The sequence below is a fragment of the Manis pentadactyla genome, chromosome 9, assembly GCF_030020395.1.
Source record: "Manis pentadactyla isolate mManPen7 chromosome 9, mManPen7.hap1, whole genome shotgun sequence".
In the NCBI taxonomy this organism is placed as follows: domain Eukaryota; kingdom Metazoa; phylum Chordata; class Mammalia; order Pholidota; family Manidae; genus Manis; species Manis pentadactyla.
Window position 1 is genome coordinate 109,943,137 of NC_080027.1, and position 16,137 is coordinate 109,959,273.

General features: G+C 46.9%; 1 protein-coding gene across 9 annotated transcripts in view; it reads left to right on the plus strand.

The window, feature by feature from the left end:
• Nucleotides 1–9,301, plus strand: part of CACNA1E (calcium voltage-gated channel subunit alpha1 E) — a 454,989-nt gene extending 445,688 nt beyond the window's left edge. For all 9 annotated transcript variants that reach the window (XM_057507926.1, XM_057507931.1, XM_057507925.1 and 6 more), the window contains one exon: nt 741–9,301. In XM_057507926.1, coding sequence (XP_057363909.1) covers nt 741–1,283 — 543 coding nt within the window. In that variant the 3' untranslated portion in view covers nt 1,284–9,301. The remainder of the gene's footprint in view (nt 1–740) is intronic.
• The last annotated feature ends 6,836 nt before the right edge of the window (nt 9,302–16,137 follow it).

A 16,137-nucleotide genomic window follows, 5' to 3' on the forward strand; every position in this document is an offset into this window, starting at 1 on the left:
AGTTTTAGTGTAGAACAGAAGCTTCTGTGTCTTGTCCTGGTACCTCAAGGAGCCTGTTTGAGTAGTGAGACCACCTGGGAAGTGAAACCCAGCAGTCTGCCTTTGGGAAGAGCCGTCCCCCAGGGATTTTGAGCTGGTGGCTCATAGGTCACACATGCCCTGAGACACGTCATCCTGGAGGTCTATTTATTGACACCTGGAAACAGGTGAGCAGGTCCAGTGAGGCTGAACTGGCAGGTGAGTGTGTGGCTGTGGAAGCCAAGTGAATCTTAGCAGTGCACAGAGACAAAAAGGGAAGATGATGGAAGGTGTTTGCCATTTCCTTCAGACCACTTCCCAGGAAAGCTCTCCCAGAGAAACTCTGGATCCTTTGTTTACCTTTCATGTAGTTCATCTTTCCATCCATGTGCTACTCGTATACATACATGGAGTGTCCACATCCTTCTACTCAGGGTGTTTGTTCCATGGACCAGCAGCACCTGGGAGCTCTTTAGAAATGCAGACTCTCAGGCCTCATCCCAGACCTGTGGGCCCACATCTGCATTTAACAAGACCTGCATGCTAAAACTGATGTATCTTAGTCCCCTCAGTCTCCTTTAGTCCCTGCATCCTTGAGTGGACATGACTTGTAGCAGGGGGGCCTCCAGCGGCTCTCTATAAGAGGGGCTAGGGACTGTAACAGGGTCCCAAGGGATCCTGCCAGACCCAGTCTAACAAGCCATGTCTCTCCCGCTGTACAGGGCACGGGCTCCCTGAGTGAAAGCTCCATCCCCTCTATCTCTGACACCAGCACCCCACGACGAAGTCGCCGGCAGCTCCCACCCGTCCCTCCGAAGCCTCGGCCCCTTCTTTCCTACAGCTCCCTGATACGACACACTGGGAGCATCTCTCCACCCGCTGATGGGAGCGAGGGCAGCTCCCCGCTGGCTCCCCAAGCTCTGGAGAGCAACGACGCTGGCCTGGCCGAGTTTTCCAACTCCAGGCAGGCACAGCAGAGCCAACACCCCTCCCCACAGCGTTACATCTCCGAGCCCTACCTGTCCCTGCACGAAGACTCCCATGCCTCAGACTGTGGCGAGGAGGAGACGCTCACCTTCGAAGCTGCGGTGGCCACCAGCCTGGGCCGGTCCAACACCATCGGCTCAGCCCCGCCCCTGCGGCACAGCTGGCAGATGCCCAACGGGCACTACCGGCGGCGGAGGCGTGGGGGGCCAGGGCCGGGCGGGATGTGTGGCACTGTCAGCGACCTCCTGAGTGACACAGAAGAAGATGACAAATGCTAGAGGCTGCTCCCCCCTCCGATGCATGCCCTTCTCTCACATAGAGAAAACAAGACCGAATTGGGAAGCCAGTGTAGCCCGGGGGGGAGGAAGAGGAAAGAGGAAGACGGAAGGACACGGTGCATTATCAGAGAGGAGGAGGAAAGGCAACAGGAAAACCAGTCACACCCACCAAACTGCTTCATTTCCCTTTGCAAGATGAGCACTGCCATAGTTCTGCCTCTTTGCTGGGGAAAGAAAATACAAGAACATGGAGGGTTGCTCCCACGGGAGGAGGGGCACGAGGACAGCTTTGCTTGCCCCTGCCCCTTCTCACACTTCTCTGAGCTGTGGAGGGGTCGAGCTGGCCCAGAGGCACGCCCGTTGCCCCAAAAAGCCTGAAGCTCTTAACTGAGGAGTCCTGGACACCGGAGGAGAGGAATCTGCTCCGCCACCTGCTCTTGCTCCTCTGCCAGCACTGCTGGCGCTGGAGCACTGCAGCAACTGCAGCAGCACCTCCTGCATTTTCCTACAGCTCGTTTCCCCCAAAGCACACAGGCTGAGTTCAGGAGCACTGGATGCCAAGGGGTGGACACAGGGAGTGGGGAGGAAGCTGACGTGGAAGGAGTGAGGGTGCCAGGCGGCAGCAGTCAGGGCTGGTCTGGGTGCACACAGCCATAGCCCAGCAGCCCGCACCGTCGAGGGGAGGGCCAGAGGCGGCAAACAGGGTGCCCGGGTGGGTGCAGGCCTGTTCCCCGTGCATGGGTGCTGGGAGTGCTGGGAGAGGCCAGGGAGGTCCCCCAGGGGCAGCAGCAGGGCATAGACTCTGGGAAGGATAGCATTCTAAAAGTATTCAACCACCGGTGTGGCCAGGCCCCAGCTAAGGAGAGGTGGAGTCCAGCTTTAGTCGTCCAGATGCAGGTCATGGGGGAACCCTGAGGGGGGTTAAGGGTGGAAGAGGGCACGTGAGGCTTCAAGGTAGAGTGTGCCTTCCAGCCAGTACAGGAGTAGGTAGAACAGTGTTCCGGCTGTAACAGCACATGCAGACCGAGTAGCAGCCCAGCCTTGGCCTTGGGGGCAGTGGGCCTCTCTGCTAAGCAGCAAAGCTGGTGCTGAGCCAAAAGCAGCGAGGCCAGTGGCAGAGGCCCAGGCCCCCCGCCACTCCCCGAGAGGGCAGCACACACGTATCCAAGAGGGGCTGCGCATCACCCCGTAGGGACCTCTGTGGAGATGGGGAAGGCCCATAGATTGAAACGAGAAGCTTCAATGTGAGAGTCAGTCTGAGTTTACCCAGGGCCTCCTGGGAAGGAGGGACCCTTGGTCTGGCAGCTTCTGCAGCTGGTCTGTGGTTGAGGGTCAGTTTGTCAGGATACTTTAAGATGACTAGTAAATATACCTCAGCTTAGACCTGGGCTGCTGCTCCGAGCAAAGTGACTCTGATGGGGCCTCACCACACAACGTGACAAGCCTGAGGCCCCGGTGGCCCTGCCCATTTCCCCAGGCCAGGACTGGGCTTTACCCCTCCCCAGAAAAGAGCTGGGCAGAAGGCAGCCTCAGGCCACTCTCTCATTCCTAACTCCCAAAACAGAAGCATTGAGAAAACGAGAGCCCGTGTCTGGCTGATCAGTCTTCTTTAGCGCAGGTTGTCCATCGGTGGGACACGTGTTCTCACCTGGGGAAATGCATGGTCTCAGTAGCTGGAAGGATCCCCCGGAGAGGCTGCCAGGCAGGCCCTCTTATGTGGAGACTCAGAGACCCCTGGGTGGAGATCACAGTAGATAAACACTTTTTTTATACTCCACTAGCCCCGTTAGGCTCTACCTCTTGGTAGGAGCAGTCAGCGGCTGTTTTTTTCTTATTTTCATTTGTTTTTTTTGTTTTTTTGGTTGTAAGAGAATGATGGCAAAGCTGCGTCGGCCCTGAAATGCCAGATGCCACCACGCAGCTGTGGGGCCTTTTGTCATGGCCCCACCTTCTCTCCTAGATACTGGTGGAGCTTCATGACCCCTGGGCGGCCGGCCCCCAGACCAAAGTAATCCCAGGGCAGGAGCCCAATGAGGCAGAGACAAAAGTCTGCCACTCTTAGACCCTCTTCTGTTTCCCTCTCCTGCTCAGCACCTGTGCGCTCGGGAGTAGCTAGGAATGTGAACGTGACTGTGTGACACCCCGATCCTAACAGGCATGATTGTTACATAAGACTCAGACGCTGGGCCTTGTATTGTTAAAGGTTTCCTCTGCTCGGTGTCATTTCATGCCAAAGTGCTACTATGGGCTGCTTTGTGCGCACAAATTGCTTGCTTCTACCTTGGAAGTGCGGTTTTTCCCAGGGACAGGCCTACAGCAGGATGCCCATTCCAAGCCAGCAAGTCCAGTGCACAGTTTTAAGGGAACTGAAGTGATGCCTATGCCATTTCAACACTAGGGGCAACTTAGGCTGGCAGAGCAACTACCAAAAATGGAATTTGCTGGCAAACATTACAGACACCAAATTTACTGTGCTAGGAGACCTTCCGGGACACCTGAACTCCTTAAACACACATACAATTATTTGAGTCCTGAATAAAGTGGTATGAAGTACCACACATGTGGTCCCCTGACCCAGAAATCAGGTTTCTTATCCTTTAACCTGCATTACCCTTCTATTAAGTACAGAAAATGAGATAATTTTCTGCTAAGTCACGGAACTCATTATCACAGTCATCTTATAACAGTTTCTTTCCACCTCTGACTAAATATGAACTCCAGCCTTCCCTCTTACTAGCTGACCAGGACATCCCTTCCTAGGTATCACATTCTGCCTCTGCTCTTTCTCTTGAAGAGAGGCCCCTTTAGACCTCCAGACTCATGCTTCTCTTGGGATTAAAGAGGATGGCAGCATCTTGAGAAACTCCAAGCAACTGGGGCTGCCACCAGCCGTTGAGATGCACAGTGTGACCCAACTTAGGTCCTCTCAGGATCTTCAGCTCTACATCCAGTTTCCCTCCCTAATCTTAGTCTTCAGCATCTCCTCAACGCAAGAAAGAAGGTGGGAGGGAGGGAAAGAAAAGAAACCAAGGTAGAGAGAAAACTAACTGGGTTTGCATTTAAATACGCCTCTTTCCACTTATGGCCCCAGACTTCTGGTGGGGAATTCACGTGGCTTCCTTTTTCTGAGTGTCTCTCTCCATCTTTCAACCACCACTTTTTACCAGCATTCTAGTGGTACAGAGTGTCAGCAGACCTTCAGACATGGAGATGGAGCTCTAGGCCAAGATGCCCTGGGAGCCGGGTCAGGAAAGAGGCACCTACACCGTTAGGGTGGGACCTTTGAGTGGCCCCCAGGCTCAACATGAGCCATGAACACAATGTACTGGACTGTCCACTCTTCTAGCTGAAGAACCAGTTTCTATTCTGGGTGCCACTTCCATTCCCCACTCACTGTCCCTTTTCTGGTACTAGGATCACTGAAAAGATTTCTCTGAAGCCAAACCCCAGAGGTTGTGTTGTGGACTTTGCCCTCCCTTGATTCTGGGACCACAAAAAGATGGCTCCATATTGCACCACTCAACCAGCATTTCCCTACCCTACACACATCTGCCCCCCCAACCCCCGTACAGCCTTTGTGATGAACTTGAGCGTCCTCTGCCTTCTGTTCACAGCCCAGCCCTTGTTTGGCTGCATGGTAGCCTTGATCCAACTCCTGAGATGGCTAAATCCACCCCCTGCAAGCTTAGCTGCTGATCTGCCTGCCTCTGCCCTCTGCTGTTGGGGAATGCTTCATTCTCATGAAACACGTGTGGTGGGAGCTCACCAGGGGACATTCCGCAAAATGATCTGAAACTGTAGAAGGTGCGGGACGGTTGAGGTGTGCATATGAAATGTCCACATATCAGTGAAAGCCCACAGCAGGAAATTAGGTCTTTCCTGAAATAATGAAGCAAAGTTTAATAATTTTGGTCTTTTTAGGAAAGTTCTCAAATTTTCATTACATCCTATTTCTAAAGCCTACTCTGGAGGTCTCATTGTTGAACAAAGTATTTCTTTAGTGGGTTGAGCCAGGGATAAATTGAGAGATTCTTTAATTTCTCAGTTCAGCTATAATATATAAATATTATGAGGTTATATGGAGAAAAGCATAGCAGCAGGGGAGCAGATGGTCATCTACTTGCAGGGATTTTATGAGACTTGAAGGTTAAGGAACTTTGCTGTTTTTATCAGTTCCACATTTTATGTTTTGAGACCCTTAGAGGCCTGTTACCAGTGCGTGCCAGAGTCATAGTGACGGGGAGCATTCCACACCTTGGGGTCGACTCTTTCTCACTTGCTTCTTACCCCTCCTGTCTGTCCATCCTCCTTGGATTCCAGGGCACTGAGCACTACCCAGGAGGTTCAGGAGAGAACTTTTGGTACAGGAAAGAAGAAAGAGGCAGGCCCTAAGCAAGTGACCAGCCAGGAGCCCCAAAAGGAATCAGATCCATCTTTGGCTAAGTCTATCTCCATCTTGAGACTCTTTAACAAAAGCCAAATGAATTAGTTATGACCCCACCATCCCATGAGATAACCAGAGGGGATCCCACATTATTAAGCACTGCCTGTATTAGCAGCTTTGTTTTTTGGACTTTTGTGCTTTCCTCTCTGAACCACCCAGTGCATCGTAGCCAGGTCCACCCCCACGGAGCAGCAGCAGGCTTCCCTGCTGGTTTCGGATGCAGGCTCAACCATAGACGGCTGGCGTGAGTTGTCCTCTGTCATGTGCTGTGACTCACCCAGGGAGAGAACATAGATGTATGTACCAGTTGGAGGAACAAAAGACTAGGAACAGAAAGAACTCTCTTTGGTTTCTGAAGGCCATCTTTTTCTTCCCTTGAATCCTTTCTGCTTTGACCTGCTGAGGTTTCTGCATCCCAGAGGCATCACTCCAAGCCAAAGAGAACAGCTTCATAGATGGTCCCAACCTACCCAAAGGGCCTAGAAAACTTCTCTTAACAAAACTCAAGCCAGCTGGTTGAGAAATATGAAAGGAATTCACAGTGGAGTCTAATGGATGGCTGGTGAGGCTGGGGTGCCCCCACAATGCACTTTGACCTTTCCAGTCTTATTTCTTTCTACTCCCACCCCCCATGTTAAAAATAAGGGGGCTAGTATCTTGACCTTATAAATGCAAAAAAGATTTTATAGTAAGCCATGCTACTATGTAAATACATTATTGAGGTTTGAATTCTTATTTCTGGGGGTACCAAGATAAATTAGGTAAAAAAAGGTGAGGACACTTATGTTCATTTTTCTTTGGGGTTCTTTTGTTTGGGTGTTTTTGTAATAGACCTGCTGTAGAGTAGCAAAAAAGGATAAATTTTTGCCCTGCAGTGTTTCTGAATCTTTAGGAATTTCCATCAAATTTAAGGTGGTATTTGAGTCAAAAATCTGAGGCTATACATACCAGTTCCATCTTCTCTGTCTGGTTTCCTTTATGTCTTTTTTTCTCCTCCTTTCTAAGTCAGCTCTGTCTCTAGTTTCTCTGTCCATATCTTTGCCTCTTCTCCTTCTAGGATTTAAAATATAACCTCAATTAATGAAAAACTGCCTGAAAACTTCAGTGAAAGGCAAGGAAATAATAGAATGGGTATAGATTTTTTTTTCAGGACATTCTTAACCAATAAATATAAAATTTATGTTGCGATGAAAAGCCAAAATTATTTTAAAAGAAGTGCAGTAATCTGGTAAATGAAAATTAATTGGGAGTCAAAAATAATAAATCATATTTCAGTCTTCTATAGTAATTTGTGCCTTCTGCAAGGGTATTGTATCCCTCTTTCTTTCCCTTGTTAGGAAAGTAGAAATACTAATGCTTGGCTAATTCATGGGGCTGTCAAGTGTTAGTAAGTTAATGACACATCATGAAAGCATTTAGTCTCCACAATTCAATTTAGAAAAACATTCTTTCCTTATAACTCACCAAGGACCTGTGAAATTCTCGACATTGCTATAAGCATCTAGTTTTTTTGGTTTTTGGGTGGGAGGGGAAGAAACATCATGTGTAGTGGAGCCCGAATCCCAGATTTGCTTTAACTTCACACTCTACTCTTCCCATTTTCCCTTCCTCCTCTTCTTAACTCTCTAAAACAGAAAGCTCCAGACTTATTTTTTAATCCAAGAAGGAAGTGGAGTTTCCATGCTCAGACCTTGTATCTTTTCTTTGTAGACACTTAAGGCAGTCTTAGATCAATTAACCACCACTCTAAAGCTTAGGTTCCTTACAGAGACATCTTTTCCAAACCCGCATTGGAAATCTGAGTGAGTCCGTTTTTCTCTCTTTGTTCTGCCAGTTTGTCAGAAATAAGAATGGATACCTCCCTCTTTGCTGGAGCCAGACCAACCTAAAGCCAGAGTTCAGCACTGCATGTTGACCAGATGGATAGCCTGTAATATAAATGCTCATTCGGATTCAAAAGGATCCATTTGTATCAGGTAGTACCACTTCCTGCTTGGCTCACTTAGAGGAGGGCCCCCAAACTGATAGTCAAAGCTGCCAAATCTGAACTTCACCTTATCGGTGACTCCGTTTTCTTTCCAGGACACAGATTTCCTACAGTGATGGCCTGTACCACACAAGAGCGGCTGCACAAAGCAAACCTAGTAGAAATCTGTATAAGGGATGAGTGGGAAAAACACACTCCCAAATATCAAAGTGCCATTAATCAATTCTTAAAAATCAAGGTAATATGAAACGAGGGCTAACCAATGTCATCTAACTGCCAATTAAAGTATACCGTAGTTTTGGTCTTAGAACATTTGATACAGAGTTGTATGCCATTAAGCAGATCCCAGCAGATGTAGTACAAACATAGGCATTGCATTTTAATGGCTGCCAGTGGGGATATATACTTAGCCTCCAGGCCACACTTCAGTCAGTGTTTTTCTCTGCTGGTGTTTTGTTAACAAGCCAGAATTTACACAAAGGCACCCTAAGTGCTGCGATGGCGGGGAGCTTCCCTCACAGCGATAACAGGAGAGCGGTGCAACCCCACTCAGACTGAGTCAGAGATTTGATTTGGGACTCACCCAGAAAAACAAAGGGAGGAGAAAAATCTCATGTACCAGGTGTTCTTGGCATTTCATAGCTGGGACAGGTGCGGCAGTGGCTAGGAAGACAAGCTACAGAACAAAGACAAGGTTGAGATAGAGAACAGCAGCTAGTTCCCGGAAGTAGAAGGCTTAGGGCTGTATGATCCGGGATCCTCTTTTAGAGTAGGTCACAAGTAAACTTATTAGCACGATACTGGGCTCACAGTGGTTCTTTACATTCAACTCACCTAGGGTGGTGAATTTGAAGGCCTCAGAGGATTTAAAGAGCCCTGAAAGTTTTTCCCAGATGTGGGAATGGAGAGAGAGGAGGTTCTTGCTTTAAAGCATCCTGAAGACAATCTCTGTGAGTTTAGCAACTCTTCAATATATCAGTGCCAGGGTGGAGAGATTTCATTGATCTTCCTAGTGGTCCAAGTGTCACCGGAGGGGAGAAGGGCGGTGAGTGGGACGGGGGATGAGCTTTATCAGGAATAATTTCAAACTCTGCAGGATGTGCTACTAGTCTCAAAAGACCCCTTGCAAGGAGGCAGATGACAGGGTGTCCCCACAATGCCCTCTGTCTTTGGGACAAAGGTCAGGCTGTTCCCTCTTTAGTTTGCTCTTAGAGGATGAGCATGTAAGATGGGGTCAAGAGGGGAATTGGGTGCTCTGCCTTAGGCTGTTAAAACGCTGCCACCTCTATTACAAAACGTGAGTCAAGGCGCTTGAGACACTTCCCTGCAGGCAGCATCCACTGTGGTGTGCCAGCCTGATGCCCCTTTGGTTACAGTGTTTAAATGGCAGCCAGTGCTGGCCCACCCACGGTATCAGTGCATCTCTCCTAAAGCCAGAGTTCAGCACTGCATGTTGACCAGATGGATAGCCTGTAATATAAATGCTCATTTGGATCCAAAAGGAAAACCATCACAAATAAAAGAAAGATGAACAACTTTAATGTTTTTCTGGGGGGCGGGGGGTGTCAAAGAAAAGAATAAATAAAACCTTGTTGTAAAGAATCAGTCTGATTCCCCTCCCTCTGTTTATTTCTTTGCTCCCAAAAAAGGGAGATCATGGGTCAAAGCCTCTCCAGGACTCTCGGGGTACGTGGGCAGTGGGTTCTGCGGTGTGGGTCGCTGAGGTTTGCTCAGTCCAGCTAGTTGCAAGGAATTCCAGAGTTTCCCAAAGTTCCAGGGACATCCTGGCCCTGGAAGATTTTATTTTACTAAAAGTGCCATTTGTCTTGGATGAAAGGGAAAAAAATAGACTCCAGACACACTGGTTCCCTGAAAAAGTTGAGATTTTTCTGATCAGAAAAATATCACCAAGTGGTACCAATGTCATCTGATATTAGGGACTCCAGCTTAGCTGCCAAGTTCAGGAAGAAGCGGACTCCCCAAGACTCAGGACGTACTGTCCATTCTTTCCCTCCCTATCACCCCTCACATAACCATAATAGCTTTCTTAAGAAAGGGGAAGAGGCAGTGCCCATGTCCAGTGGGCCCTTTGATTCTCCCTGGGGAAACATCACCTTCTAATCCTCTAATAGGTTTATTATTTTAATTTGAGTAATTCTTTTACCAACTTAATAGAAACCAGCATTCTAGAATAAGTTTTTCATGTCTGCCATTCTATCAAAGATGGTTTCTCAAGTCCTAAGATATAAGAGTTTTTTAAAGTAGGAATTTTCTTATGATCAAAACCATCCAAAAATGTGATGGGTGGCCAATGGTCAGAATCCTTGAAGTCTAGATTGGAAATCTCTAAGATCTTGTCCAATTGTTGGATTTTGTCTTGTTTTCTAGTCATCACCACTGGAGTTGGGAAGACAGAATTTGAAGAACAGTTTTACCTAACTTCACTCTCTTACAGGGATGACTAGTTGGTTATTTGGACAAAGGTTGGTTTGTAAGGAATTTTTACATTGATTGATGAGTTTTTCTGGTTTCTTTCTAATCGAGATTTTAGGTCCACAGTATTTCCCAGGCAAATGGTACTAGCAAACACATACAAAGAAAAATAGACACTGTTCTGAACTTCTCTCTGATGTTTCTGTTTTATGGTTCTGACCATCTATTGGTTATCTAAACACAACATGTCCCTTAACCTATTTTTTTTTTGTCTCTAGGATATTACAAACTTGTCTTTACTTATATACCTTATTCTTTTGCTAATAAGCCAGGAAAATTCCCAAACTAAAGACCAAGATATCATTTCCTTAAGCACTTAAACAGAAAACATTGGGACTAGTCACAAGGGCATATGGCTCTAGAACACCTTAAACATACAAGGCAATGAAGAGAAGGAAGAGAATGGGAGCTATAAATGCAAGTTAGGGGGTCAAACCCAACAATTCAAATCTATGCACCACCATTCATTAACTGTGTGCCCTTCTGTAAGCCACTTAGCCTAAAACTCACTTTCTTCATCTTGAAAATGGGAACAGCAGCAGCAACTGCCTCATAGGGTTATGGTTTGAGGTGAACAATTAACTGCATGTAAAGAGAACAGCCACTGACTGTCCCATAATAGGCATTTGATAAAAGTCAGGTACACATCATTACCACATAAAAGTACATTCCCAAACCCGAGGAACTGAACCCTTCAGAGATGTGTTCTAACTGGAAGAATATACCAGGTGGGCGTTTCCCTTCTGTTAGTGAAACACAGAAGACAATTTGATTCTCAGACAGGTTTCTAAGGAAAGGGGAATAAATTAGCTTTAAAAAAGCAGATCATTATTATATATCTATTATTAAATAATGCCTCCACTCTCGTCTCAGAAACAAGCCCTAATTTGCTTATTCTTCATTTCTAATTTCCATATTCATTTTATAACAAAATGGGAGAAACATCAGTGGGAGATAGTAATTGTAAAAGCAGCAATAAAGTTAATGGAACATTAAAAATACTGTACACATATAAACATAGCAATATTCAAGGCAATTTGAAGTTTTCAGCAACTCACAAATTAACACATGTAAGTGAGTCATAAATTTGGTGTCTATGGCCTCATTGTTACTCCATTAAAGGAAAAAAATTAAGAAGAATCCTTTTAAAAGACCATTCCTAGGTGGTCAATAAGGAGCTACTGGTTTATAAAGCATCAGCTCTGGACATAAATTGTGCAAGGCTGTACAAGGGATTGCTGGGGGAATAGGCAGAGCAACACGAGATGGCAGGCAACCAATCCATCCGGCGAGGGGACTCTCCTAAGCCTTAGAGCATTGCCCGCAGATCTCTGCCCTCCACCTCTGCATGCAAGACCACATGTGTGCATAAAAATAATAACTGTAGCCTCCATCTGCTGATTTTTAAATGATTCTATAATACACAGGGACCAGAGAACCCAGAATGTTAGAAGAGGAAGGAGCATACATATCAGTTCTAGCACAGTCCATTTCACGTGTGAGGTATTTAAGATTTAGATGAACTCCAAAATGGGTTTTCCAGAGGTCAAGGATGTCCCTTGTGAATCTAGACAGCCACAGTCAGCTCTTGAGATGGCTCCCAAATCCTTAGCACAACCTTCTGAAAAAGAACAACAGAGAAACACCTTAGGGGCCCTTTAGCTCACCTGTCCAGAAGACTCACTTGAGAATCTCGTCTCCACCAAGGACCCTCTCCTTACAGAGGGCACAAAAATACATGAGTCCTCACATCCCTCAGCCCTGCTCCACAGTTTATAACTCCTGCAACAGGAGATATAAATATTAGAGAATATCTATTCTCAAATTATTAGAATGATATTAGAGAAAGACCAGGCATGAAACAGAGATACTGCATCAAAGGAAAAGCTGTGACAGATCAAACTATTCAGTGCTAGAAATGCAGGATAGAGTTCAAGCATATTGGAAACACGGCTTTCCTTCACCACCAGACTGGATGGCTTGACTTGAATGGGACCACAGTGTGGGTGACTGGAAGGGGGCTGCAGAGGAGAAAGGGTGCTTCATATAAATACAGCTCTGTAAATATGCTGACATAAAGCATTTTGTAGAAGGGTCCAAATTCCAGCTGTTCTTCAGATAATGACCCCAGTCATCTCATGTATCTTCTAACTCTTAAGAATTAGGATAATAAGATCAAATTTAACACAGCTGTATTTAGGATTAGAGATTAAACGCACACACACAAACACACACATGAGTACCTGGCATGGTGCCTCGCATGCAGCAGGCAATTAATACAACCTGATTGCTGTTATTACGAATCCATTCACTCATTCATTAAATGTATTTATGAATCACATAGTATGGTGCCAAGCATCAGGTTTCAATAATCACAAGCCAGGTGAGGCAGCAACCTTGAGCTGTCCACAGCCTAATGGAAGCTATCAACAACAAATGGTCGCACCACAATGTGAATTGTGTTGGGGTAGGGGGCTTTCAGAGCACTACGGAAGCCCCTAGGAGTGGCTAGGGCGTCAGAAATGGCTTTCTGGGAAAAATGGTATTTGAGCTGCATCCTGAAGAATGATGGGCTGGCTGAGCCATTAGGAGGGTAAGACAGTGCCAGGCAGAGGTGTGGAAGAAAATAACTTGCTGTAGGTCAGGGCAGAGCTTTGAGAGCACATGTTAAGGCATAACGCTGAAGCATAAAAAGGGAGCTTGTCAACGATGCTCAGAGTTTAGACTTCACACGACCATTGTGTTGGCAAATGGCAAATCACGAGAAGACAAGGCACAGACATCACATGGGTAAGCCAAACCGGGTTTGCTCACGTAAACGATAAAGAAGAAAGTCGGGACAGTTATACCACAGAGAAATTACAGTGTACCCCAAGACATCTGGCAACACAAGCTTCTGGCCACCGAATTCCTGCCATGGGGGGACACAGCTGAAGAGGACACTGTGAATGTGTAGGGGTCACCTCAGACCCTGCGGAGGCCTAACTGTCTCCTCCAGGATCTGCTCACAAACATGACCCTGAAGCCATTCCTGGGGTAGGTTGACCCAGAGACATGCCAGGGTACTGCTCAGCTGGCTCACCCCATCACTCTTGAAGTCACACCGCAGGGCCAGGGCTTGTGCAGGGCAGGAGCCTCAGGCTGAAGAACGGCTCTCATTGATCACTCTCCGGCCCCTCCGCAGCCCAGGAAAATCCCTGAGTTCAGGGTTGCAGAAGCCAAGGGAGCTGTCTCTCAGGTGCCTCTGAGTAGGCTCAGGAAGGAGCCCTCTGACCTGTGACTCTGTTTACCCCCCAGGCTTTGTCCTGAGGGCAGTGAGCAGCCACTGAAGCAGTTCAAAGCAGAGGATGACATTTGAACAAACAGAACAAAACCAAAACACTTTGGCTGAAACGAGAAGAATAGGATTCAACAGGGAGAAATCCTTTGTAGTAGAATAGGTGCGGGGCCTGTTCTAGGACAGGGACAGCAGAGATGGAAAGAAATGAACAGAACTGAGCAGTCCATTCAGGGGAGGAATGGGCCAGACTTGATGATGGGTTGATGTGTCACTTTGACATATAAATCTGGTTTCCACTGAGCAAGGGAGCATTTAATTGAGACGGTGTTTTAAGTCTCCTTTTGCTACTGCAACACATTACACAAACTAGTGGCTTAAAACAATATGAATGTTTTCTCTAAAGCCCAAAAATCAGCTTCCCTGGGCTAAAGTCAAGGTGTTAGCTGTGCTGGTTCCTTCTGGAGTCTCAGAGAGAATTCCTTCCCTTACCTTTCCAGTGTCTAGTGGCCACCTGCTACCCTTAGCTTGGGGCCCTTTCCTCCTCTCGGAGGGACTCCTCATCCCTCATACAAGAAACACCATGATTGCTTCCGTCTACAAGGCTGATGCAAGATAATTTCTCCATCTCAAGGTCTTTAATTGAATCCCATCTGCAGTCTCTTGTGCTACATAAGGTGGCATTCACAGGTTCCGAGGATTAGGATGTGGACATCTTGGGAAGCACAAAGCACAGCCTCCAGGTATATGAGCACCAGCAGCTCCACATATCCGTACATCCCGGTGGGAGGCAGTAGCCTTGACCAGCATGGTTGGGGCCTTTTGGTCCTTGCTGCCAAGTTGTCCGTTGCTCAGAGAGACCCAAGGGACTCTCAGTAAGATACCTTCCATGCCTCCCTTAATGGCACGTACAGCCCTGTCACTATATAGTCAGCTCCTTTAGAACATTTCTCATTCAGTAAGACAAGGACCAAAATAAAACAGACCAGAGTCTCATTTCCCAATAAGAGCATCCTCTGCAGAATCATAACCAGTGGTCAAGGGAAATTACAGAAGCTTGATTTATGTTATCAAAACATGTTTTGTTTCATTAAAGCATAAAAGTGGTCCCTTTACATGTTTAAAAACATGATTGAGTTTATAAAAATTGATTCATATACAACTTTCAGGAGCACATGCTAAGCATAAAGTGAAGTACACCTCTAGTTTTACTCAAGAGAAGGAAACTAGTTGCGAACTACTTGTTTTTCTGAGGAGAAGCAAACTAGTTGCCCAATTTTACTTGAAGTCCCCACTTAGAGTATTAAGACCCTTCACCTGGGACTCTATTTCCCTGTTACCTTTCTGTCCCAGACCTGTTATGTTAGCTCACCTTTCTTTGTTATTGTCCAAGTATTTGGAATCTGTCTTTTCTTTCTCAATCACTTTATAAGTGTAGCCTTTTTCTTTGGCTTTGTGACTGTGGGACATTTAGTAGAAATGGAGGACAGGGTCTTCATAAATAGATCGTAATTGTGAACAGTCTCCATGAAATTTTTTTAAATTCCTTATTTCTTAGATTCAAATCAAAATAAGTCATCTTGCATGGGCCTGAGTGCTTCTTGAGGTGCACAACCCTTCCCAGACAGGTGCTGAGGGGCCATGGATGAGCTAACAGAGGGTCCTGGGCACTGGGTGGGCCACTAGGCTCCTGGGGTGTAGCCTTTGCATCCTGAGCTGGGCTCCATGGGACCCAAGCAGCTGCTGCTCAGATCTGAGCTGAGAAGTGGTGGTCTTAACCTTGGGCAATAACCAGAGTTCCAAACGGCAGCTGCTCTGCCAGATCGAGGAACTGAGAGAGGGTCTTCAATCAGTCCTGTGATTGGTCACAAGCAGCACGTTTCCTTGAGATGGGGAGAGGGAAAGGAGGGAAAGGAGAGGAAGGGAAAGGAAGAAGAAGAAAAAGATGTATTAACACACCAAGGTGCAGCCTTGCCGTTACCAAGCATCACAATCTAGTTGCCAAATTGGCAGAAAGGTTCTTTTGTAATTAGAAAAAATCAGTGGGTTAGTCACACACTAATCCAGATCTATTTTTGCTTGAATTAGGTCAGTCTTCGTTAAATGCCTCTCTAGAAATAGGTGGAGGTCGAACCCCCCCTTGGGTGGTTTGCACTGATGCAGCAGGGATGACTCATGTTTGCTCCTCTTACAAGTTGAACAGATGGCTGGGAGTGGCTGAGGAAAGCCTTCCAACTCCCCTGAGACTGAAGAACCTCCCGCTGACCTCCCTGGGAGCCATGTGAATGGGCCGCGGGGTGGACAGCAGTGGTTCCCGAGCTGAGCCTCATGCCTGTGGGGCATGAAGGTTCCTCCGCCCTTTGCTAAGTGGGGAATTATCACCTCAGCTACCTGTGTACTTGTGACTGGCAGAGGAGTTCCCGGCATCTTTGTAGACTGGTAGGTCTCTGCAGAGGAATAATTGATCACTATAGCTGAGTCCTCATGGGATCTTTCAGTTTGCCTGAAAGGCCAGCATCCTGGGCATCCCCTCAGTCCTGGGAAAACCAACCACTGGTCATCCCAGGCCCCTTCACAGAGGGTAAGATCCAAGCCCAAATCTTTAGTTGAAAGATACTCCATGTTCCCCACAGTGGATGAAAAATTATTGCAT